General features: G+C 37.3%; 2 protein-coding genes across 2 annotated transcripts in view; one reads left to right on the top strand and one right to left on the bottom strand.

Annotated features, from left to right (window-relative positions):
• Tent5d (terminal nucleotidyltransferase 5D) overlaps positions 1–15,429 on the bottom strand; it is an 80,322-nt gene extending 64,893 nt beyond the window's left edge. Inside the window, exon 1 of the mRNA NM_001271008.1 lies at positions 15,369–15,429. The gene's annotated coding sequence lies outside the window, so the exon portion shown is untranslated. The remainder of the gene's footprint in view (positions 1–15,368) is intronic.
• Positions 1–25,268, top strand: part of 2610002M06Rik (RIKEN cDNA 2610002M06 gene) — a 33,584-nt gene extending 8,316 nt beyond the window's left edge. The window contains exons 2-8 of the mRNA NM_025921.3: positions 130–227; positions 14,365–14,511; positions 14,858–14,926; positions 15,013–15,120; positions 17,240–17,283; positions 19,681–19,753; positions 20,166–25,268. Coding sequence (NP_080197.2) covers positions 130–227; positions 14,365–14,511; positions 14,858–14,926; positions 15,013–15,120; positions 17,240–17,283; positions 19,681–19,753; positions 20,166–20,210 — 584 coding nt within the window. The 3' untranslated portion in view covers positions 20,211–25,268. The remainder of the gene's footprint in view (positions 1–129; positions 228–14,364; positions 14,512–14,857; positions 14,927–15,012; positions 15,121–17,239; positions 17,284–19,680; positions 19,754–20,165) is intronic.
• The last annotated feature ends 256 nt before the right edge of the window (positions 25,269–25,524 follow it).

The following is a 25,524-nucleotide window of genomic DNA, read 5'->3' as shown; positions in this document are numbered from 1 at the left end:
AAATTTTGTGATAAGTTGCCTCAATTATAATAGTATCTGATCACTTTTAATTATTTTAACATCAACTTGGCAGGTCTTTATGCTGGACAAATGACTTTTTGACGGGATAACCTTAACCTATATTTTCAGAACACTTATTTAACTTGAAGTTTGCTGCAAAAGAACTTAATAGGAATGCCAAGAAGTGTGATAAAGAAGAAAAAGCTGAAAAGGCCAAGATAAAAAAGGTAGACCACTTTTAATATTTTTGTTTTTTCTAATTCACAAAAGAAATACAACTAGATGTAGAAGGGTAAGTTAATTATATTGTGTCTCTTTAGGTAAACCATTAGCCTATGTAGTTGATAATGCCTTCTTTACTATACTTCAACTTTGTTGCTATTTATATATGTAAACATAGCTTACAAAATTGTGTACTTTTGAGTTACTACAGATAAAATCTCTCCTTAGCTAACTTCATTCTTCTTGAGAAGCCCACTTCGGCTGATTGTAACACCCATGCATTCTAAGGTTTCCCATCTAAACGTTACAGACAACTGATAGATTCTGTGCTTTGGTTATTTACTAGCACAAGTCATAGGGCACAACAAGTAGTTTTTCTCAGGGCTATAGTATATAGTAAAAGGTTGCAGTGCAGACTCAGCAAAGAAAACCACTGCACGGGGCAGTCTATAAGATTTAGGTTCACACTTCGAAGAGTATTTTTTCAATGGAGTCACGTTGGGACAAGCTTAAGTTCTCCAGCAAATCATAACCTATGTGAAACATTGCCTAACAGAGAAGCTCTGGATATAGAATTCTGAAGGTTTTATTGGTAATCAGTTATGTTTGGACTTTTTACCTTGAACATGCTAGAATTCCAGATCTCTGGAATGAAATTAGTTAGTTGACACAAAATACTACTGTTTGCACAAACAATTCAGCCATAGTGAAACATTTTTATCTGTATATTCATTGTACATAATGATGGGTTTCACAGACATTTTCAAACAAGCATATCATGTATTGTGACAATATTCATGCCATACCTTTCCCCTTATTCCCCTTCCAACTCGTGTTCATTACCTCACACAGTCTCACTTCTGCTTTCATGCCCTTTAGGAAGATTTGTATTTGTGTGTCTATATAAGAGCTAGGATCTACAAATGAGAGAAAATAGGCTTACACTGAGTCTGACTTATTTCATGTACTCTCATGTTCCTCACTTGCATCCATTTCTCAGCAAACAAAATCTCATTCTCCCTCTGGTGGTTATCGGAACCCCATTCTGATATGGACATGTTTGTAAATGACAATTTTCTTTTCTCAGATGTTGGTGGATACCTAACCTGGTTCAATTGCATGGTGATTGTGAATACTGCTACAGTAAATATGGCTGTGCAAGTTACTGTGTTCCATGTTGATTTAGAGTCCTTTGACTGTATCCCTAGGGATGTCCTGGCTAGGTCCTATGGATAATCTATTTTTAGTTTTGTGAGAGGCCTCCATGTTCATTTCCATAGTGATTCAACTAATTTACATTCCTGCTAGCAGTATATAAAGGTTGCATTTTCTCCACATCCTCATTAGCACTTAATGTTGTTTAGTTAATGATAGCAATTCTGAGCCACAAAGGTGGAATCTTCGTTTTGTTTTCATTTTCATTTCCATAGTGGCTAAAGATGTTAAACATTTTTCTTAATTACCTTCTCCTTTTAAAAATTTATCCTTTAAAAAAAAGTAAATGAAAATTTATCATTTGAAACCTGTTTGCTGATTTTATTATGCCATTTACTGCTTAGATTGTAAGCCATTTTTAGCAGTTTCAGATGTTCCCAAAATCTAGGTTACTAAGGCAAATGCCAGACTTAGAAGTAAAACTTTTCAAGGATAACATCTTCAAGCATGCTATGTTAATTAGGTCGTGTACATGTGGATTTCCGTGGTTTTCTCTCATATGTTCTTTTTATTGTTGGAGAATTCCATGAATACATCTGATGTGTTTCTGTTAATTTCACTCCCACCCCTTCCCCATCCATCCCTCCCCCAGCCCTTCCACTATTCTCTCCCAATTTCTTGTGCTTTCACTTTAAACCCATCAAGTCTGCTTGGTGAGAGCAATATGTGCATAAGTGTAGGGCTGCTACTGGCACATGGGTAAGCCTCTTGGGCCACATCCCTGAAGAAAACTGACTTCTTTTCCTAGCAGCCATCGATTGTGTTTAGCTTCTCAACTAGTGCTGAGACCTTGTGATCTGCTCCCCGATCCTGGCTGGGCTTTTTTTTTTCCTTTTTTTCTGGCTTGATTTTGTACAGGTCCTGTACATGTATGTGGTCAGTAGCTACTGAGAGTTCCTGTGGGCCCATCATATCATCTAGACAATTCTGTTTCATAGTATTCATCTACTACCTTGGGTTCTTATTCTTTCTGCTCTCTCTTTCACAATGATCCTTGAGCCTTGAAGTGGGGGTGAGTGATATAGATGTGTCATTTAGAGCTGAGCACTCCATGGTCTTTTATTCTATTCACGTTAACTAATTGTAGTGTTTGTATTAATCACTATCTTCCAAAAAAGGAAGCTTCTCTGATGAAAATCAAGAGCTGAACTGATGTGTCCCTTTAGCAAAATGATAGTAGTAGGTTTGCCCAGCTATGGACTCTTGACCCTATTAAAGAAAGGTATGAGTTCCATCTTTTAGAACAATCTTAAATCTAATTTTAAAAAAAAGTTATTGGCTACTCCCATGTACTTGTGGACAACTTTCCACCAGGCCACTCAGTACTGTTGCTTGAAGGGCTCATAATAGCTGGGTAAAACTATTAATTACTTCATTCCCTCCATAGCATGCATAGCACCTTTCTACTATGAAAGCTAGCCAGTAGGGATGAAGCTTCAAGCTCAAACCTAGCATGATTCACCCATGTTCCATGACTTGAGGTTGTGCTATCTTGTGCCTTACCTTCAAGATCTGGAAGGGATAATGAAAAGCAGTGACAATAGCTTGGAAATTTGGGGGGTAGGAATGCACCTATCAGAGTCTATTGACAAACAAATCAAAAAGAAGTAGCTCATATCTGACACTGGATTTTTTTTTTTTGTTTTTTGGCCTATGGTGTTTGAGAGAGACATTGTCCTTCCCTCCTTGCCCCCATTCTAGGGTTCTAGAGTTAAACTTTATATATATATAGATGCATATATTTTAGGATGCTTCTACAGTAGTAGGTTTTCATTTGTGTTTTTCTAAGTGTCTTAGGGTTTCAATTGCTGCAATGAAACACAATGACCCAAAGCCAATTTGGGAGGAAAATGTTTATCTGGCTTACATTTCCTTATTTTAGTCATTTCCCAAAGAGAGCTAAGATGGAATCTCAGGAAAGGGCAGGAACCTGGAGGCTGGAGCCAATGCAGAGGCCATGGAGGGGTGTTGCTTACTGTCTTATCCCTATGGCTTGCTTAGCCTGCTTTCTTGTAGAACCAAGGACTGTCAGCCCAGCAGCAGAACTACCACCACAGTGGGTTGGGCCCTTCCCCATTAAGCTCTATAGGATGGCCTACAGCCCTATCTCATATTTTCTCAATCAAGGTTTCTTCCTCTCAGATGGTTACAGTTTGTGTCAAGTTGGCATCAATTTAGCCAACACAGCAAATGTCTTTTGTGTTCCTTGCCCCCTAACTCCCTCCTGTACTTGCACTCCTGTCCTTCACCCTACTCCATCCCTTTTGCTCCATTGTTCCCTATATCCTTCATACCTCATACATTTTATCAACGTTCCCTTGGAAGCTTCCTCCCATGGCCTCCACCTCCAAGTTTCTTGACTTCTCTGTGTTTCAAAGGTATCATCCAGATATGAGACTGACCTAGTTAGGTGGCTTTTGTCCTTCTGGGTGTGGGCTCCCTTAGTCTGGATGATTATTTCGAGCTCTGTAATTTTATAATTTTATTTTTTTTACAGATAAATAGTATTACATATTTTTATTGTGTATTTGTTAGTTGATAGCTGTTTTCATTTCCTGGCCATTGTAAATAGAACAACAATGAGCATGGATGAACAAGGATCTCAGTATTAGGATATGGATCCTTCAGAAGTATGCCCAAGAGTGGAATAGCTGAATCATATCATATATGTATTGCTAGCCTTTTAAAGAACCTCCAATCTGATTTCCATAGTGGCTATACTAGTTTGCACTGTTGCCAATAGTTAAAAGCATCATGTTTTATGTGGTTTTTGTCCTTGTGTTGTTATTAGGATGTTTGTTTGTTTGTTTGTTTGTTTTTATTTGACTGGGGTAAGATGGAATCTCAAAGTAGTTTTAATTTGCATTTCCCTGATAGCTAAGGCTACTGAACATTTAACAAAATTTCTTAGCCATTCTTGTTTCTTTGGGGTGGGGGGTGTTTATGGTTCTATTCTCCATTTCTTTTTTATTTTATTTTATTTGTATTGAAGTTAATTTTTATGCAATAGATTTTGATCATGGTTTTCCTTCTACCAATTGCTCCCAGATTTTTTCTTATTCATCCATATCCATGCCTTCATTTTCATAGTCTTTAGAAAACAGACAAATAAAACAAACATGCTAATTAAAAAGAGTAGCACAAGGAACATATACAACCATTAAAAAGTCAGAAACTATAAAGTACAAGGAAAATGCTGAAAGAAAGCAATATGAGCCAAAAAAAATCTGCAAAAAATAGCATTGAGTTTGTTTTCTGTTGACCATCTACTGCTAGGGCATAGAACCTACCCTTAAGTGTGGTTTATATACCCAGTGAGACTCCATTGGAGCAATTTTCCTTTGCAAGCTGTTGTCAATTGCAGATATCTTCTTGGTTAGGGATAGGAGATCATGTCTAATTCAACCTCTCAGTGCTGGGACCCCATCTGGCTTGGACCTGTACAGTTTGTGTACAAGCTGCCACAGTCTTTGTTAGTTCCTGCATGCTACATCAGTTCTGTTATGTCTGAAAAGCCATGTTGCCTTGGTGTCTTCCATCCCCTCTGGTTCTTATAATCTTTCAGCTTCTTCTTTCACTGGGTTCCCTGAGCCACGGTGTATGGAGGGGTTTGATGGAGCCATCCCATTTAGGGCTCAGTGTGCCATGGTCTCTCACTCTCAGAACATTGTCCAGTTGTGGGTTTCTGTATGTGTTCCCATCTACTACAGGAGGAAGAGTCTCTGATGATAGATGCGTGAGGCATCAATCTATTAGTATAGCAGAATGTCATTAGGAGTCATTTTATTGATATGTTCTCTATGTCCCTGACCTATGAAGTCTCTAGTTCCTGGTCCCCTAGGCAGTGTTGGATATGTAATCCATCTCACAGAATGGGCCTTAAATCCAGTATGATAGTGGTTGGTTATTTCTACAACTTTTGTACCATTGATACCATTGCACAAGTGTATCCTACATGCAAGATCAAAGAGTTTGTATCTAGGTTGTTCCTCCTATTATATTATTCAGGGTTACCTTCCAGTTCCATGAACACTAGTCAGTAGGAGTGAAGGCTCTAGGTAGGGACCAGCTTGACTTCTTGTTCCATGAGTTATTTAGGTGTTGTCTTCAGCAGTAGACCCTTACCATAAGTTTGTGGCGAACAACCAATATCCTTGGCAATAGCCTGGAATGTTAGGAAGTTTTCATGGTTTTCCTTTAGCCAACAACTCAGTTATATGTAACCCATTTCTGGCATTGGAGGAATGTCTATTTTGGGTTTTGCATCCTCTTTATTCATTTATTCCATTGAGATTTCTTTTGTTTCTGTGTGGCTCGCATTGTCAAGTTGGAAAAGGCAAAGGCTGAAGACCTCGCCACTAAATTGTGTTAAACGCGCACTAAGTTTTCTGTACATCAATATAATTACAAAATTAAAAAACAAAAAACAAAACAACAACAAGAACAACAACAAAAGAATGAGGGTCTTCGAGCCGTGATTAGAGTTTAAAGGAGGAGAGCATGAACAAGGAACAGTACAACACATAAAAGCAGGGCCCTAAAGAAAAGAAAGCTTCCCTTTAAAGCCTATAGAGAAATTTCCTGTAAAAGGATAGCTGAAAGAAGAAGAGAGGAAGCCTTCATAGACAGGATGTTATGTTGGAAGATGTTCAAAACATAAAGCTTTCATGGAATTCCTCCAACAAATGGGAAGTCTGACTTTTATAATAATACCATTTGATTCAGCATTAATCTTGGATAGTTTACATGGTAAGGATATTAGAGGAATCAGGTCCTGGGGAGGATCATAAATTAGGTGTAAACTCACTCAACAGAACCAAAAAGAATGTCTTTACTCCCTGTTTCAGAGAGAGATAAGCAGGGCTAGATGACATGGCCTCTTTTCTTTAGACCATGGGGACTGGCCTCTTAGAGTGACCCGTATCATAAAAGGGGGTGCACATTACCCAACACAAACATGCCACTTTAATTCCTCCATAAGTCTGTAGCATTTTTTTGTGCTACAATTAAGAGTTAAGTAGTTACTAGAAAGATCGTATTACTGCAGAACTGTGAAGTCACCTGGGTCTTTGAATAAAGCAACGCCAGTTTAGAACACTTTCCCTAAAATATCTTCCCACAAAAACTAGAGACCACAAGAAAAGTTCAGAGAATTTTTTTCACAAAACCAGAAGTCAGGGAAAGGATTACATGCCTCATAAAATGGAGCAAATTGTGCAAATTAACTGAGAAAGAAATAGAAAATCCCTATTTGTTAATGCTTTTATTCGAATGGGCATGAAAATTGTGTCCTGCCTAGGATGATGGAGCATTAAGTGTGAAAGCTGTTTACTACTGGGCCAACTGAGGAAGAAATAATTAACTACACTCCAAATTTTTAACTTTGTACTCAATATTGTCTAAAACTCAGAGTAGATATTTGAGATAAGAAATGGCTAACCAGATTTTATACTGTGAGTTTACCTTTTAGCTTTTTGGTAGCTTCACAGCAGAAATAATAGAATCTGTTAATGTTTGTCTTTTCATTTAGTGGCCATCGCTGCATATTTTGTCATTTTTACCAAAAACAGTGGCAAATAGGTTTTGAGGCTTGCTTCTTTGAAAGGGTTCTTGTTTTATTATTTATTGATTTATTTATTATTAGCCTTCACATAATGTTTCCTTATGTAATTCTCACATGTTTAGTTTTGGTTGTTTCTCTCTTTCCCCTGCTCCTCTCTCATCTCCCATTTTATGATAAATTTTCTGTATTCTGTCTTTTACACACCTCCCTCAAAGCCTCATGGACCCCATCTGATTTTCTGGCCTCTATCCATACTTACCCCAACCTAAATATACATATTTAGCTATTGTAAGCTAGAAGCCAAGCACACGGGACAACATAAGGTGTTTGTCTTTTGAGCCTTAGTTCTAACTCTGTTTTAATTTAAAGTATTTGAATATTTTAAGTTGTCTTATAAGAACCTGCCTCCTCTTCAAATTTCCTGATCCATTGTCTATCCTAGCAATATGACTACATAGTTTAAATTGCTTACTTTTTGACTTTCTACAAAAAAATAAAGTGTTAAGATTCGTAGGCTGGAAGACCCTTGAAACTAAAAATAGGCAAGCTGCAACTTCCAACTCTCAACAAGACCTGGATAATGGCAGTAGCAGTTTACAGGCCCTTGTGGACAAGGAAAATCTCACGAAGCCTCACCCCATGATGAAGAGCTATGAGCAATTACTTCTGAGAGAGAGAATCAGAGAGATTAATACCCTTATTAGTTGTTTTCCCATAATAAATGGTCAACCCTAAAGATATATATGCATAAGCACCACTAAATGGACTAAGCAGATATCAATGTATTCATTTTCATATGTGAGAGTAATAATGAATGTGAGAGTAATAATGAGTGAGAAGAAGGCATGATTTTGAAAGGCAATGGGGAAGGCACAGGAGGGGCTGGAGGAAAAGAGGATGTTATAATTATAGTATTCATGTCTGAAAGTTTTAAAATAAATTGTAAAAAAAAAGCTTTCAGAAACAATACAGACATATGAAGGGGGAATTTTTAAATTAATATTTTCCCTCTTGTTCAAAATATGGATGGTGATTGTTAAAACAAGAAACGACAAGTTGCTTTTGTTAGGGGAGTATTAATGGGAACAGGGACAGAGTAAGGAATTTAAAAACTCTTGAGGGACTGAAGATATTTTTTTCAGCAGTTGTATTACTTAGGGGTTTACTGCTGTGAAGAGACACCATGACCCAGGCAACTCTTATAAAGGATAATATTTCATTGTTAGGGCTGGCCTGGCCTACTGGTTCTGAGGAGCAATACATTATCATCATGGCATGAAGCATGGCAGCATCCAGGCAGGCATGGTGCTGGAGGAGCTGAGAGTTGTACATCTTTTTCAGAAGGCAACCAGAAGACTGCCTTCAGGTAGCTAGGAGGAGGGTCTCTCAAAGCCCACCCCAACAGTGACACACTTCCTCCAACAAGTCCACACACCTCCCTGAGCCAAGCATATTTAAACTGCCACACCAGTTAAGAGCACTTTGGTGCATGTTTTTATAGCCTTGTCTGCAGAGTAAGTTCTATGATAGCCAGGATTACACAGAGAAACCCTATCTTAAAAGCCACCAAAAAAAAAAAAAAAAAAAAAAAAAAAAGAAAGAAAGAAAGAAAGAAAGAAAACTTGCCGCTCTTCCAAAAAACTCAGGTTCAATTTTTAGCACCCACATGATGATCACAACTCTTTGACTCTACTTCCTGGAGATCTGATATCTTCTTCTGGCCCCTGTAGATACCAGACAAATAAGGGGTCATCCACAGGCAGGCATGCAGACAAAGCACTCATAAAAATTAAAGTTTTACAAAACTAAAAGCTATTAATATGATAGAATGTAGATTTGATGACTGATAAGGGAGGGGAAAAGAAGAAGTTATCAAGAGTGACTCTTGGGTTCCAGCTTGGGCAAATGGTTAGATGGAGGTGTTGGCTTTTGTTTCAGTGTAAAAGTACCAACAGTTTATCAGGCTCTTTGAAGGAGAATGTTGAACTTTTGATATGCTAAGTGATATGTGCTATCTGATGTATTGGCCTGATAAGAAATTAATTTTCTCAGGAATCTAAGAGGTAGATTTCTTCAGGAGATAACAGATATGGTAAGATTTAGTGCCAGAACTGTGGGCACATGTGGGAGAGAGTAAGCAGCGAGGTCTACACCAGACTAACTAAACCAGTCTGGGAAATGCAATGGGATAGGAGAGAGGAGATGAACAACGTACAAGTGGCAAAGATCCAAAAGGAACAATTTGGGAAGATCCAGGACTAAAAGAGCAGAAGCAATCCATGTGAAGATGGGTTGACAGGTAAAATATATAAGAAAATTCAAAATAGCCTGTTGGACATGACAAGCAGAAAGACAGTAAACTTTAGTTGATGTTTCATAACTCTAAGTCTGCCACTGTTATGGATCATAATGCAAATATCTAACATATAAGATATCTGATATGCAACCCTTGTGAAATGGTCATTTGGCTCCCAAAGGGGTTGTTACTCACAGGTTGAGAACTACTACTTTAAAGTTTCCCGGTGGCCTTATAGCACATCTGATGTTTATATGTCCAGGAGAGGTATTCCTGGATTTTCCGGTAGTACTATGTCTAATTTTCTGAGGAACCACCAAATTGATTTCCAGAGTGGTTGTACCAGCTTGCAATCCCACCAGCAATGGAGGAGTGTTCCTCTTTCTCCACATCCTCACCAGCATCTGCTGTCACCTAAATTTTTTATCTTAGCCATACTGACTGGTGTGAGGTGGAATCTCAGGGTTGTTTTGATTTGCATTTCCCTGATGATTAAAGGATGCTGAATAATTTTTTCAGGTGCTTCTCAGCCATTCAGTATTCCTCAGTTAAGAATTCTTTGTTTAGCTCTGTACCCCATTTTTAATAGGGTTATTTTATCTTCTGGAGTCTATCTTCCTGAGCTCTTTGTATATATTGGATATTACTCCCCTATCTGATTTAGGATTGGTAAAGATCCCTTCCCAATTTGGTGGTGGCCTTTTTGTCTTACTGACGGTGTCTTTTGCCTTACCGAAGCTTTGCAATTTTATGAGGTCCCATTTGTCAATTCTAGATCTTACAGCACAAGCCATTGCTGTTCTCTTCAGGAATTTTTCCCCTGTGTCCATATCTTTGAGGCTTTTCCCCACATTCTCCTCTATAAGTTTCAGTCTTTGGTTTTATGTGGAGTTCCTTGATCCACTTAGACTTGTCTTGCTAAATATTTTAGCATTGATACCTGAGTAAGTATTCAGCGATTAGTACTCAGAGGACATGAAAAATGGCTTATGTATTCCTGTTGTTATTAAATTATGAGGTTTGCCTCCCATGCTATTAACTAATTAATTATCTGTACTATCTGTAAACCTTTTATGTTCATAAAATGCCATTTTATCATGTTGATATATTATAATTTACTCAATTATTCCTCTGTTTGTATATCTAAATAATAGCTGTTTGGTGATTTCTTTGTTTGTTTGCAGTACTAGAAATTAAACCTAGGGCCTTACACATACTAGGCAGGTACTCAGCAACTGAACTGTGTCTCTAGATCTAAACTCTTTTAATATTTGAAGTACCTTATTCTTGCATATAAATCTTTTTAGGATTGGTTTTAGCAATAAAAATGGCTGCATAAGAGTATGTTCAGTGTACTTTTATACATATTTCCAAGCTATTAGATATAAAAAGACTTAAGAGAATCATCATAATATGGTGGTGGGTTATAATGTATTTCCTTAATCCATGTATTCTTTCATTCACTTCAGTGACTACATCATGGCTTCTTTGTAAACATAAAGATGAAATTTACTGAAATTTGACTGATGCCCTTGCTTTCTACTTCATTGAGAGATATGTGGTCCCAGTAGATAACGGCCTCAGTTGCCATAGACTGTCCTTCCTTCCTCTACAAATAGATAAGCTGGCCATGGTTCTAAGAATTAAAAGGAGTCTGCTGCTCCTCTGTGCTGAGGCCTGTTCAGCCAATCATCCTTACTCATGTAATAATCTGTTTAACATTATCAATTTTCTCCTGTGTGCTGACTAAATTGTGTTACCACGTATTCAACCTTAAGTGTTTAAAAGCTCTTATGCAAGAGTTTTCTTGTTGTTGTCGTTGTTTTTTGCTTATTTGTTCAGGTTTTTATTTTATTTTTTTGCCTCTTGATGCTCTGTCATTGTTTTTGTTGTTATCTAAGGGTTTGGGGGGGGGTTGGGGGTTCATTTATTTGATTTTGGTGCTAGGGAAACAACTGACCATTAAGTTCTAGGCCCAGAACCTTTCATGCTCCGTCCACTTTTTTATTATTTGCAAGACCCTTTGAAGAGCCAGTTATTTTTATTAACTATAATTCTACCTTCTTCCATTGGGGGGGGGGTGTTTTGTTTTGTTTTATTCTTTGTTTACAGTTAACATCTCTCCCCAAATGGAATCCAAAAATGGAAACCAAGAATGTTTACACTGCTCATTCCAATCATCAGTTCTTAATGCACATTTTATCAGAATCACCAGGAGCATCTGTTAGAGCTCCTTACCCCTTCCTTCAATCCCTTTTTGATTTGACTTTTAGGAAATCACATTCACTCCTTTTCAAGCTGTTGTTTCCTTTTGTGTTTCTAGCCTAAGTTGGCTCTAGAATTTTTTCTTTTTTTTTAATTAGGTATTTTCTTCATTTACATTTCCAGTGCTATCCCAAAAGTCCCCCATACCCTCCCACCCCACTCCCCTACCCACCCACTCCCACTTCTTGGCCCTGGCGTTCCCCTATACTGAGGCAGATAAAGTTTGCATGATGATGAATAAATCTAGCCTAGCCAATATACCTAAAGTGACGATTCCTGTTTACAACTGTTTATTGCTTCTACTCAGATCACCAAGGGGAAAACAATTACACTTGAAACGGAGCTCCTTATATGCCATCCTCCAGTACAGTGTTGCTGTGTGCCTGTAAGGCATTTTTGTGTCATTCAGTTAAAACAAACAGCCTTAAAATAGCCTTATCTCCACCCAGGGCATCTTTATCTTACATCACTTACTGCAAATAATCTTCAAATTGCCCTCTTTGTTTTGACTCTGTTCCCAAAATGCTTTTGTTTTACTTTATTTTAGTTTTTTTTTCCTTTTTCCCTCAGTGTTAGGAATCAAGCCCAACACCATTGCACCTGTTAGACAAGCACTCAGCCACTGAACCACCAAGCTACACCTCAGTCCCATAGCCAAAGGAAAGATTTGAAAGACAGAAGTAGTAACTTGTGTCAGTGTTCTGCTCAGAACTTTGTCTTCATCTCTTCTCTCCAAATAAAAATTTCGAGTTTTTAAAAATAGCTCCAAAGCCATATCTGATTGATTACTGGATTTCATTTCTGATTGACCATTTTGTAGGCTTTCTTTAGTTGTGTTAAGCCCACCCACTCCTAGCTGGGTTTCTTTTCACTGGCATTTTTCTGCTTGCTGTGCTAAACATCCACGACTTGATTGCCATGCTTCCTTCCTCTCACTAAGATAGAGAAGCCTTTTTGTATTTCATGTTTCCTCACAGCTCACTACATTTAAAATCCTTTTCAGGGTCTACAAATTCAAGAATCAGAATCCTAACTTTTCTTTATTATTTGAAATATTTTGTTTTAATTTTTGAAATTATAATAGCATTACTCTTCCCTCCTCATTTTTCAAGTCATCTCATATACCCCCTTACTCTCTTTCAGATTCATAGCCTTTCTTTTTTTCACTGTCATATTATTTTGTTTCTCTCCCTGACACCTGCTACTACCCCCATCCCCTGACCCCGAAGCAGGGTCTCACTATATAGCCTTGGTAGGCCTTGAACTCAGAAATTGCCCTGCCTCCCTGTCTCTGCCTCCCAAGTGCTAGAATAAAGGCATGTGCCACCTCTTTATATACCTGCCACCTTTACCATTTTCTAGTCATCTTGCTTATTATCAGGCTGTGCTTAGATTGTACGTTCCGAAAAAACCCAGGGATTTCTTTGAGTTCACTGCTAAATTCCCAGTGCCTAAAGTACTGCATTGTATTTGCTAGATGCTAGGCTCTCAGAGAGTGAGTGACTGCGTTGAGAGAAAGCCTTTTTAATATAAGGTATTATTTTCGACTTTAATTCTATATTCACGTGCAGGTGTTTCTTTTGTAGGAATTTTTAATCAGCTAAAATGAACAAACTGGCATCAAACCAACCAAATCCCTTGAATATATTCCAGTAGGAAATGCTTCAGTCAAGGAGGCAGTTATTGTTGGAAGGCAGTAGATGCATGCGTGAGTGAGAGGCAAACCTGTAGTATATGCCTGCAACCCCAACTATTCAGGAGGCTCAAGCTAACTTTGAATGTATATCTGTATCCAGTAATTCAATATGTAGATATTTGTCTTAATGAAAACATTTGTAAAGGATGTGCAGTTACATATACTAGGCGAGTTATAAATTGCTATTTATTTTATTGAAAAACTGGGATCTCCTTCTTGAATTTCTCTTACTTCCATACTACCTATTCTACTTTGTTGTGTTAGAGGACTGTCTGAACTGTTCATTTTGTTTAATGTTTTTTCTGTAGATAAATTTGTTTTTCTTTTAGTGTTATCCCTGATGCGATGGATGATACCAGGAAAAGGCTGGATTCCTGTTACATATAGCATTTTTATACAGTAGAAACATACAGAAACTGCTTAATATCTGTGTAATAACTAGAATCACTTTATGTATGATTGGTAGTTTTTTAAATAATGATGTAGCTTTGTTTTAACTTCAGGTGATTTTTTTTTTTCACACAAGAGAAAACAAGATAGAAAACTGTATTCTATGCACCTGCTTTTGGTACAAGCTATGTAATTTATATATAAAAATATGTTTAAATACTAGGATAGTTTATACTAAATTATAGTGAAATTAGCATGGGAATTCTGTCTATGATCAATTTTTAACTTTTAGTTTATTTATTTATTTATTCATTTATTTATTTATTTATTTATTTATTTATTTTTAGTCAAGGTCTCACTATGTAGCAGAGGAACTTGATATGTAGGTAAGGTGGGTCTCAAATTCAGAGTCGGATTGCCTCTGCCTCCTGATTGTGGAATTAAAAGTATGTGCCATGTGCAGCAAATTCTAATATCTTAAACTTTTAATACACATGCATTTTCTAATCATGAGATTAAAAAGAAAATAGGATTGTACATTATTCCATTATTATTTTAATCATAATTAGCTATCCAAAAGCTAATTAAAAGCTCTTATAAGCTAGAGGTAATATGGTATCATTTACGTTTTTAAAATATTTGTACTTTTGTTCCTTGTCTTCACTGGTATCTTGGTTTGTTATTTTTCTGCAACACTATTTTACTTGTTTAAAACAGGCCATTCAGAAGGGCAATACAGAAGTTGCAAGAATACATGCTGAAAATGCAATCCGTCAGAAAAACCAAGCAATCAATTTCTTGAGAATGAGTGCTAGGGTTGATGCTGTGGCAGCCAGAGTTCAAACTGCAGTAACAATGGGCAAGGTAAGACCAAACATCTGTCAATCAAAGTAATACTGACAGAGTTTAAGGAAAAGAAGAAGATTTACATAAGCCACAAGTCGGTGTCTTTTGCATGATATTATAGGATGTAAATAAAGGACTTCATAGAAAATTGGATTTAGTGAGGAAAAGTATTTTGTCAGTGAACTTTTCAACCATTTTTACTAAGGAAACATAAATAATATAAAATATTACCTATACCAAGATGCATAATGTAGTTTTACTGTGAAAGAAGTTATGGACAAGTTTCCTAAGTTGATATATTAGCAGTGTGCTTTGAAGATTAACAAGTTTACATGTTGCTCAATCGGTTTTGAATTCCACATAGGTGACAAAATCCATGGCAGGTGTAGTTAAATCTATGGATGCTACATTGAGGAGTATGAACCTTGAGAAGGTAAGCTCTAAAGAAGTACCATTCTCACTTGATGTTCCGCTAACATCTTTTCAGGATACATTTTTCTAACGACCATATCTTTATAGATTTCTGCCTTAATGGACAAATTTGAACATCAGTTTGAAACATTGGATGTTCAGACACAGCAAATGGAAGATACAATGAGTAGCACTACTACCCTTACGACACCACAGGTAAGAGTAACATCTTTACTTTCAGTGGTTTCTTAAAGCTGAATCGATCTGGCCATAGTGACACATGCTTGCCTATCATAGTACTTAGGAGCTGAGGCAAGATTTCTAAGAGGTTGAGACCAGCCTGTGCCATGGAGTAAATTCCAGGCCAGCCTGGGTTGCCTGGGCCAGCCTGGGAACCACTGTCGAAACACAAATCACCTACTTTTAAAATATAATGGTTTTATGAACATAAATCATCTCCTTACCTTGAGAAACATAGCCCAAGTGCAGGTGGTAAGCTTGCTACTGCTCTGCCCTCAGATAGTTAAGAATGTTTTAGAGGATAATGTTACCTAGCACCGAGTATGGTTTGGAATTCTGGTGATTCTATTAGATCACATATATAGAATCTAGAACCTGTTTCCACATGCTGGCTAATACTCTTATCTTAATAACACAATTTAATAGGTGCATAATATTGGGTAACATGATATTTTGATACATAGATTGTTTAATGTTTAACTCAGTGCCCACATATATACTTAAACATTTGATGTTTTTGCTCCAGTCTAGTCTAGAGTCTGCATATAACATACATACATCTCATACAATATTAATTGCCTTTTAATTACAAGGAATGCCTAGCACAATATAAATGCTGTAGTTCACTTTCTGAGTTGTTGAAATGCTAATAAGGAGAAAAGTCTTATATTATGGGTACAATTTCTTCTCTGATTGTTTATGTTTTGCAGTTGGCTAAGCCTACAGTTAAACCCGCATAGGGTTCTGTGCCATAGATACATAATATAAGTATATTTTGTCTGTTAATATTTTTGTCAAAAGTCAACATAATGCCAGATTTGTATTATTTTATAGAATAACTAATTAAGCTAATTTAAATCTATTACATACAACCAAACTGGGTTCTACTGGAGCTTTATAAGTTGGATCACTCCCATGCAGTATTACATTACTGAGATGTGAGTCTGACTGGCAGCATTGTTCAGACAACTTCAGTATTAGACTTTAAAGCTTAACATTCCCGAAAGAACAGAGACAGCTTGTCCTACCACTTTACAGTACTTGGAGCTAGGGAAGGAAGGGACCAGGAGCACACACTAGGCTGCCTGCATCAGCCCTTGAAGTACCACAGCTTAAATGTTCTAGGGCCGTCCCCTTCCACTGTCACTGTCGCCAGTGAGAAATGGTTTCCCTCAGTAAAGAAACTTATCAGACGTTTACATTTGCACATCTGCCTCAGCCACTAAGAGCCCTAGAGAAGCACATCTGCAACCTTTAACCTCTGACCCTCAGGAGAAATGTGATTTTAGCCCACAATTATGAGGGAACGATAGACTAGAAAAGGTTCTTGGGGAAACAGGCCAAGACAGGGCCTGGTCAATTAATTATTATCAAGTTAGAGTGAAAGACAGTAAACTGCTTTTCTTCAGTTTTTGTCTTCTCTCTTCTCTTTGATGTTTTGCTATTTCCTTGTGGCTTAGAATATAAAATAATTTGTTAATATTTGTTTTGAACAAATATTTTTCCCATAAAAATAAAATAAAATAAAGCGTAACATTCAAGTTGCTGTCTGAAATCGTGTAGCGCCCCCTTGTGGCGAAAATATTTTTTTCTGTTTTTTTTTTAATTAGGTATTTATTTCATTTACATTTCCAATGCTCTCCCAAAAGTCCCCCACACGCTCCCCCATCCACTCCCCCACCCACCCATTCCCACTTCTTGGCCCTGTCGTTCCCCTGTACTGAGGCAGATAAAGTTTGCACGACTAATGGGCCTCTAAAATATTTTTAAAGGATTGTTTTAAAAGTTTTGAAGGGCAAGAAGTTTGTGTGTGTGTGTGTATGTGTTGTTTGTTTTATTTTACAAAAGTTTTATTATTTTACTTTTGATTATGTGGGAGTGAGGGAACTGTGTACTAGTGATAACATGTTCCTGTAGAGGACAGAGGCTTTATCTCCCTCAGGTTTTGGAGTTAAAGGCAATTGTGAGCCTCTAGACATGGTTACTATAGCCCCTATTTTAAACGTTAAAAATAAGTTTCCCAAGCAAAACCAAACCCAAAAGCCATCCAACAACTAATACTACAAAACTATGAATTCATGTTTTCTTATTTTAGAACCAAGTGGATATGCTGCTCCAGGAAATGGCAGATGAAGCTGGGTAAGGTCCTTTCACTCAAATCCTTTTAAATAATCTGCATTTGACATTTAGAGGTCTTACATGTTGATAATATGAAGTTAGTATTTTGCTCAGAGTTTCTGCCTAGTATATGTGAAGCCCTGGACTGAAAAGGTATACGTCCTTCTAAAAATTTGCTATGGAGTGAAAAATTTGTCTTTAAACCCATTCATCCAGCTTGGAGTTTTGACATTTTATAGAGATACTGTTTCAAGGTCTTTTAACAGTTACCCCCCCTTTTCTAGCCACACACACACACACACACACACACACACACACACAAATGTGAATTTTCAAACCATAATGACATCAACTCCAGCAAGCCTCTGGAGCTAGATTCAGTCAGCGGTTGATGTTATGAAATACTTGGAGATGGTCCAGAGGTAAGGCCATAGCACCATTTCTCCCAGTTGTGACAGCTATATATGTGTTTAGATATTGCTAGCTGTTTCTTGGGAAAATGAGACCAGTATTGAGAAATTAATTAATCAGTAACTGAAGCAAGAGAAGCAGGTAGAACAACTGATACAGAAACATTAATTTCCAGTATTAAGGACTTTTAGATATCTAGTTGCTTGAGTTAACAATTCTCATAATGAAATTTTAGTATAGGGTATGTTTGCCTTTCAAAAAAAATCTGCCAATAGCATCCCTTAATGCCATTTAAAATTACTGTTTTATTTGTATAGTTTTCCTGTTAGAATACATTATTTTCGAGACAAATAGAAAAATAGTTTATATCCTAGAAGAATAGTACAATAGAGATTAAGGTCATGAAGCTTACAGGTAAACAAACAACAGCCCTAGATCTACACATGTGCTATCTCATTCACTGGGGTGATAGGAACTTGGGACACCTGCATTAATTCTTTAAAAAAAAACCCACAGGGTTGTAGATCCCTTTATCTCCTTGGGTACTTTCTCTAGCTCCTCCATTGGGGGCCCTGTGATCCATCCAATAGTTGACTGTGAGCATCCACTTCTGTGTTTGCTAGGCCCCAGCCTAGTCTCACAAGAGACAGCTATATCACGGTCCTTGCAACAAATGCTTGCTAGTGCATGCAATGGTGTCAGCATTTGGAAGCTCATTATGGGATGGATCCCTGGATATGGCAGTCTCTTGATGGTCCATCCTTTTGTCTCAGCTCCAAACTTTGTCTCTGTAACTCCGTCCATGGGTCATTATTTCCAATTCTAAGAAGGGGCAAAGTGTCCACACTTTGGTCTTCGTTCTTCTTCAGTTTCATGTGTTTTGCAAATTGTACCTTATATCTCGCTATACTAAGTTTCTGGGCTAATGTCCACTTATCAGTACCCCGGAGCTCTTGACTCTAGCTGCATATGTATCAAAAGATGGCCTAGGCGGCCATCACTGGAAAGAGAGGCCCATTGGACAGGCAAACTTTATATGCCCCAGTACAGGGGAACGCCAGGGCCAAAAAGGGGGAATGGGTGGGTAGGGGAATGGGGGGTTGGGGGACTTTTGGGATAGCATTGGAAATGTAATTGAGGAAAATACGTAATAAAAATAAATAAATAATATGCAGAAACAGAAAAAAAAAACATTGTGTAGTTGGATGAAATCCTTGGTTCTTCAAGGTCCCCTGAATCAACTGAGCAAGGCTCATATGAGCTCACAAAGGGTGAAGCAGCAAGCATAAGACCTACGCAGTCTGCACCAGGTCCTGAGGATATATGTTTCAGCTTTCAGCTTAGTATTGTTATAGGACTTTCGAGTGAATAAAAAAGCGGGTCTCTGATACTTCTGCCTGATCTTGTGGCTCCTTTCCTTCTGCTGGGTTGCCTTGTCCAACCTCCATGTGATGGTTCATGCTTCACTTTACTATAGATTATTTGGTTATATTTACTTTTTAAGTCTTAGAAGCCGATTATTTTCTAATGAGAGACAGAAAGGGAGTAGATCCAGAGAGGGGAGAAAAGGTGGGGAAGAACTCGGAGGGAAAACTATAATCAAGATATACTGTAAGAAAGAGGAATCTATTTTCGATAAACGGAAAATTATGCTTTGGATTTAAAAATAATGAAACTAAATAAAAAATAAATAGAATGAAAAAAATCTAAATTTTTTTCATCAAAAAAGAGAAATTATTGGTTCTACTAAGAGAATTCAGGAACGGAACACTGAACTAATCTGGCTCCTAAAGCTTCTGTAGCTCAAGGAAAGTACTTAAAACCACCAGTCACATGTTCAAAATGATTCTGAAGACATTCAAGTTCTATTTACATGTAAACATGCTTTGATTTGTACTTAAAATAAAAGGTTATAGTGCTCTCGTTTACAGTGCCTATATGATCATTGTAAAATGTCTATATTAACATTCTTTGATTCTGATTATTTTTAATTTTGTCTTTATTCAGCCTCGATCTCAATATGGAACTACCACAGGGTCAGACAGGGTCTGTTGGTGCAAGTGTTGCTTCTACAGAGCAGGTAGAGATCGAATTTTATTTTAATTCATGTACCTGATTTATATTTAAATTAAAATTTAGAAAATGTATATTTATATGCAATATATTTGCATACAAGAAAACATATTCACATTTTTATGAAGAATATTTTTCTACCATGATACATCATTATAAATGAAGAAAATATGAGAAACCATTAGCTCTGTAATGGTGGGCATTTTCAATTTGCATGCACATTTCATTTCTTACATTGTTTTGCTAACCTTCATACTGCTCTAAATGCAGTTTCTTTTGAGATATTTAAAAAACTAATTGCCTAACATTTATATAAATTTCATAAGCTTTTAAATTCTATTTACAATGGAAGAGGATTAAAATTTTGTGGCTAATATTTGTTACAGCCTTTGATAATTTGTAAATTTGGCTTCCCCTAGGATGAACTGTCACAGAGGCTTGCTCGTCTTCGTGATCAAGTGTAACTTAAATAACTGGTGCTTCTGTTCCTCCACATATTTCTGAGCCATCATTTGTGTGTGTGTCTATAGATAAGGTGTATTCCAGTTACAAAAACATCATACATGACAGGATGTTTGGACATCATTTCTATAAGATGCTTTCTTTTGCCTTGTGTATTTCACAGTGCATTGCGAAATTCCAAGGAATTTCCACATTGGCAGATTTTATAGTTCTATATATTGTGTGTAAAAGTGTGAGGGACATATTTTTCTAGATGTCTTTGGCAAAGCTAGCATTAGTTTTCTGTATATTATACATCTTCCGCAAATATTAGAGCAAACATCTAGCACCAAAGTAATGCTAAGTAAAGTAATTTTGTCAGAATAATGTATAAAGGCTTTGTTTTTACTTATTGAAAGTAACTTTCAATTATTGTCTGTGATGAATTTTGATTTTGTAAAAATAAAAACAGGAAAGCATGTTCATTTAATATGTTCGCATAACCCAGACCATCTTATTTTAAGTATCACAAGATAGACTATACAATTTCCATGGGATTTTTGAAAATTATTTCTATTTTGTATGTATGGTTGTTTTGCCTGCATGTTAAATTGTGTACTCACTTGTGTGTCTGGTGCCTACAGAGGCCAGAAGAGGACATTGGATTCCCCAGGAACTAGAGCTATAGACAATTGGGAGCCAACATGTGGATACTAGAATTCAAACCCATTTCTTCTAGAAGACCAGCCAGTGCTCTTAACTCCTGAGCCATGTGTCTAGCCTCTGTTTTGTTTCGTTGCTGTTGTTGTTTTGCTTGTTTATTTTAGAGACAGGGCAGAAATATATAGCCCAGAGTTCCCTGAAACTCAGTGAGCCTCCAGCATTGGTCTCTAAGTATATACCACCATACCCAGCTCATTTTCTATGATTTGGGGGTGGGGGTTGTTATGCACATTAGTTATTTTTTCTGTTTCTATGATAAATAACCGTGCTCAAAAGTGACTTATGGAAGAAAGAAAGTATTTTGGTTTATGGTTCCAGGGAAATGAGGGCTCCATCATGGTGGGGAGGTGTGGCAGCAAGAGCAGGTAGCTGGTACATGTTTAATGACACACACAAAGCAGAAAGAACAGGCTGCCAGTGTAACAGACCTAGAAGCTCTCAAAGCCAGTGACATACTTCATTTAGTAAGGTTGCATATCTCCATACCTTCTCCATAAGGCACCACCAACTGGGAAACAATTATTCAAGTACATGAGTCTATGGAAAAATGTCTCGTTCAGACCACTGCATTCCTCTCCCTGGCTTCCATAGACTTATGGCCATATCATAATGCAAAATGTATTTACTCTGATGCTTAAAGTGCCCATGGTCTTTCTCAATCTCAATACTATTTGAAATTTCAAAGTCCAGCATATCTTGTGAGACTCGAGACAATCTCTAGCCACTGATAAGATCTAAAAGCAAATAATATACTTCCAACATACGATGGCACAGGTTACACATTATCATTTTAGAAGGGAGGAAGGGGGACATGATGAGGAAATACTGGACTACAGAGAGACTGAAAGCTCACAAGGCATACATATAAGCAAATCCTGTAGCTCTATGTGGGATGTCTGGGACTACTTTCCGAGGGTTTGGATGGCTTAACTCCTCCAGCTTTGCTGCCTGATTTAATAGCTCACTCTCTAGTAACATCTTCTACGTTAGTTACTTCTCTGTTGCTGCGATTAAGCACCATGACCAGAAGCAATTTATAAATAGAAGAGTTTATTTTGGCTTACAGTTCCAGAGGGATAAGAAAGTGTGCACCATGGCAGGGATGCATGGTAGCAGGATCAGGAAGCCAAGAAATCATGCTTTCTATTATGCTGTACACATGACGCAGAAAGAGCCAGCTGGAAGTGTGGCAAGACACTCCCAATGCCTGTTGCTGGTGGAATAATTCCTCCAACAGAGTTTGTACAATGACCTGTACCATAACCTTCCCAACTGGTGAACAAAGTTTCAAATATGTGAGCCTATAGGAGACTCATTCAATTCAGAACATTATGTAAAGAGAAACAGAGTAAATATTTACTTGGTTTTAATCCACTGTAAAGTTTAAATCATTATAGTTTTTAGCCAGTAATTTAATGATGACTGTTCATTAATTTTTAAGACCTTTTAATGGACAATTTATTATATAACTAGGAAAATTCTGCAACATTAATCCAAAGTTTGTATTGGGATACCCTAGATATCCATAGAAGAGATTTGATGGACAAAAGTATTTATGACATAAAGAATGTGTTCTCTGTTGGTATGAATTAAATAGTTTCTGTTCTTTTAACTTGAATAAAAAATTGTTAGATTTATTACTACCACTTAGCTCCACAACTAGCTGTTCATTCTTTTATGTTGCAACCATGTCAGACTTACCTTTTAAAATATTACTATCAGGGCTGTAAAGTTAATACTACCATTTCAAGAGGATCTGCCTTTGTGTCTCAGCAGCACATCAGTTACCTCACAACATCCTGTAAATCTGCCTCCTGGGGATTCAGTGACCTTTCCTGGTTCCCACAGGGTACCTGAACTCATGTGTATAGATGCACACAGACACACACATAATTTTTAAAATAAAGATATACTGGACATGGTCACACATACCTTTAATCTCAGCACTCAGGAGACTGAGGCTGTGAGTTCCAGGCCAGCCGAAGATACATTATGAGACCACATCTCAAAAAATATTTGTAAAACATTGATGAGGCAGGTAAGATAGTTGAGTAGATATAAGCACTTGCCACCAAGCCTGGCAACCTGAGTTCAGTTCCTGTGACCCACATGGTAGATGTAAAGATTTGCTCCTGCAAACTGTCCTCTGACCTCCACACACATTCCATTGCATGCACACAAGTTTTAAAATTAGAAACTACATTAATGGACACTAAGTTTTATTTTTCCCTTCATTTGTTCACTCTTTTATCAATGTAATGAAAATGTACCTCTTAGACTTTATTCCTAAACCAATAACCTAAGCATGTGATGGTATCATTTGGTTGAACATATATACTCAGATACTTAAAACATCTTGTTGCACTTTCCCCTGTTGGATAAAAAGGCTGATGATAATTCTCCATTTCTTTATGTGTCTTAATGCTTAAAGCCATCTGGTTGCCTGTGAACCATTTTAGGTACCATTATGGACTAGGCTATTTTACCTGGTTAATTGATTGCTTACAAATACCACTTGGAGAAGAAGGAATGAGTAACTCTGAGAAGAGATGTGGACTTTAGAAAATTCTCAGGAAGGAGCATCTGTAGTATTGGGAGAAAGCAAAATGAAATGATAGACTGGCAGAAGTAAGCTTGCCAGCTTCCTATGGATTAATAATGTTTGTTGCTAATGATGTTGAGATAAACTGAGAAAGCGTGCCATTTAAAAATTCTAATAGGAAATAGAGAGATGGCTCAGAGTTAAGAGTACTGTACGCTCTTGCAGCGGACCTGGGTTCAGTTCCCAACACCCACATGGTGGCTCACAACTGTCCAACCCCCCTTTTTAATGTTTATGGGTTTTTGTGCACATATGGTGCATGATATGTGCACTCAGATATGCATGAATAAATATTTTTTGAAGTTATATTAACTCCTACTATTTTTTCATGGGATGATTTCATAGTGTATTTTTTCACAATCATAATCATTATTTGCCTATTCATTTCTCTAATACTTATTGAGAGTGTACTTGCTATGTGCTATGGCGATTTGGTTTTGAAGATTGAAGGGAGGCAGGGCAAGAAATTCTCAATTAACTACAATTGAAGATACTAAGTGATCTCTACAAGATCAGGCCTAACTCACCTGTGGAGCTGAACTCTAGGATTTTGACTACTTTCTCTGTTGCATAGAATAATGGCATTCATTGTTCACATTGCCACCTACAAACTAAATTATCTTACCTACTTCCAAAAATGGAGAGCATATGAGGAATGGTCAACTCCCTGCATTGTCATGTGTATTCAAAACAAAGTTATTTATCATCTACTGTTGTGGAAAATGTTATTTGGGAGTTTCTACCCCACCTTAGATCATTTAGTTCCCAAATAAAAGATTCCAAATCTCTATATTTGTAATAAGCTTTGTAGTACTAGAGCTGGGCAGATATCAACCCTCTGTGCTATTTGTTCTACTTCACCATCAGTAATACTGAGACATCACTTGCTCTGTTCTGCCTGGTCCACTCCTACTCCAACAGACTGGCCCTCAGGGCTATGCATCCTTGATTTACCCCCTTGGTGCCTTCTTCCTCCTCTCTACAGAAGCCCTGCCTACCATTCTTTTGCCCTGCTACAGGCAATTTTAAATTAAAGTAGCAGGGTTTGCACAACAAAAACTGGTATTTGTGAAAATTCACTTGAGGCAAATAGACCTTGGGGTACAGAATTTAGCATTACAATACATAGCAGCAGACCAATCCTCAACAATTTACTGTATTTCTGATTTTCCACTATTTGGTATTCCTTAGAGATACCTTTCATGAAAATTTCTTTGAAATACACACACTGTATCACCAAATCCTTCAGTATGACCTTATCTAAATTCAGTAACTCAAATGCCTCATTCTACCAAAATATTTGAAATATAACAAGCCCAAGTAACTTTTGAATGGAGAAGAGATTAACATGGATAAAGTTGGAATGGAATTGGGAGTCTAAGGCTGAGTATTGTGAAAGGAGTGCTTGACATGGCCTTTGGAAAGACGTGGGAGGAATCTGCTGTAGAAAAGTTTTGTCAGTCTCTATGGTACATAGGCTCGGCTTTAGCCCTCATACATGTGATTACTTCAACCTTTGTCAGGGGTCAGCACAATCTGCCTGTTTCATCTTCATCGCCCACACTTGAAAACATCTTAATGTCTTTGTTTTTCTTGTGAGAGAATTAGATCTCAACTATCTCAATATGTTTGACAAGCCTTAGTGTACATTTACACCTGAATTTGACATGTAAATAGCATCTTTGTCAAACTGGAGGGAATGTAAATGATGGATATGTCAGTGCTCAATAAACAGTTCTAGAATGATTATTTGAAATTGGCTGTACTCTGTAACTAAGTCCCATTAAGATCAGCTTTTGATAGGTTTCGGAGGGGAACCTGAAACATAGAGCTAATGAATTCAGTGTCTTTGCAAGTATACTGCTCCAAATGGCAGTATTAGTATTACACATGAAACTTGCCATGAAAGCATATTATTACTAAGCCAAGTATAGTAGTGGTAAATACTTGTAATCCCATTGCTCAGGAAGCTGAAGAAAAGAGAAGAGAGAGAAAAGAGAAGACAGGAGAGG

This window comes from Mus musculus, chromosome X (genome assembly GCF_000001635.26).
Source record: "Mus musculus strain C57BL/6J chromosome X, GRCm38.p6 C57BL/6J".
Taxonomy (NCBI): Eukaryota; Metazoa; Chordata; class Mammalia; order Rodentia; family Muridae; genus Mus; species Mus musculus.
The sequence above is the reverse complement of the archived record's forward strand: the minus strand, read 5'-3'. Positions and strand labels throughout refer to the sequence as shown.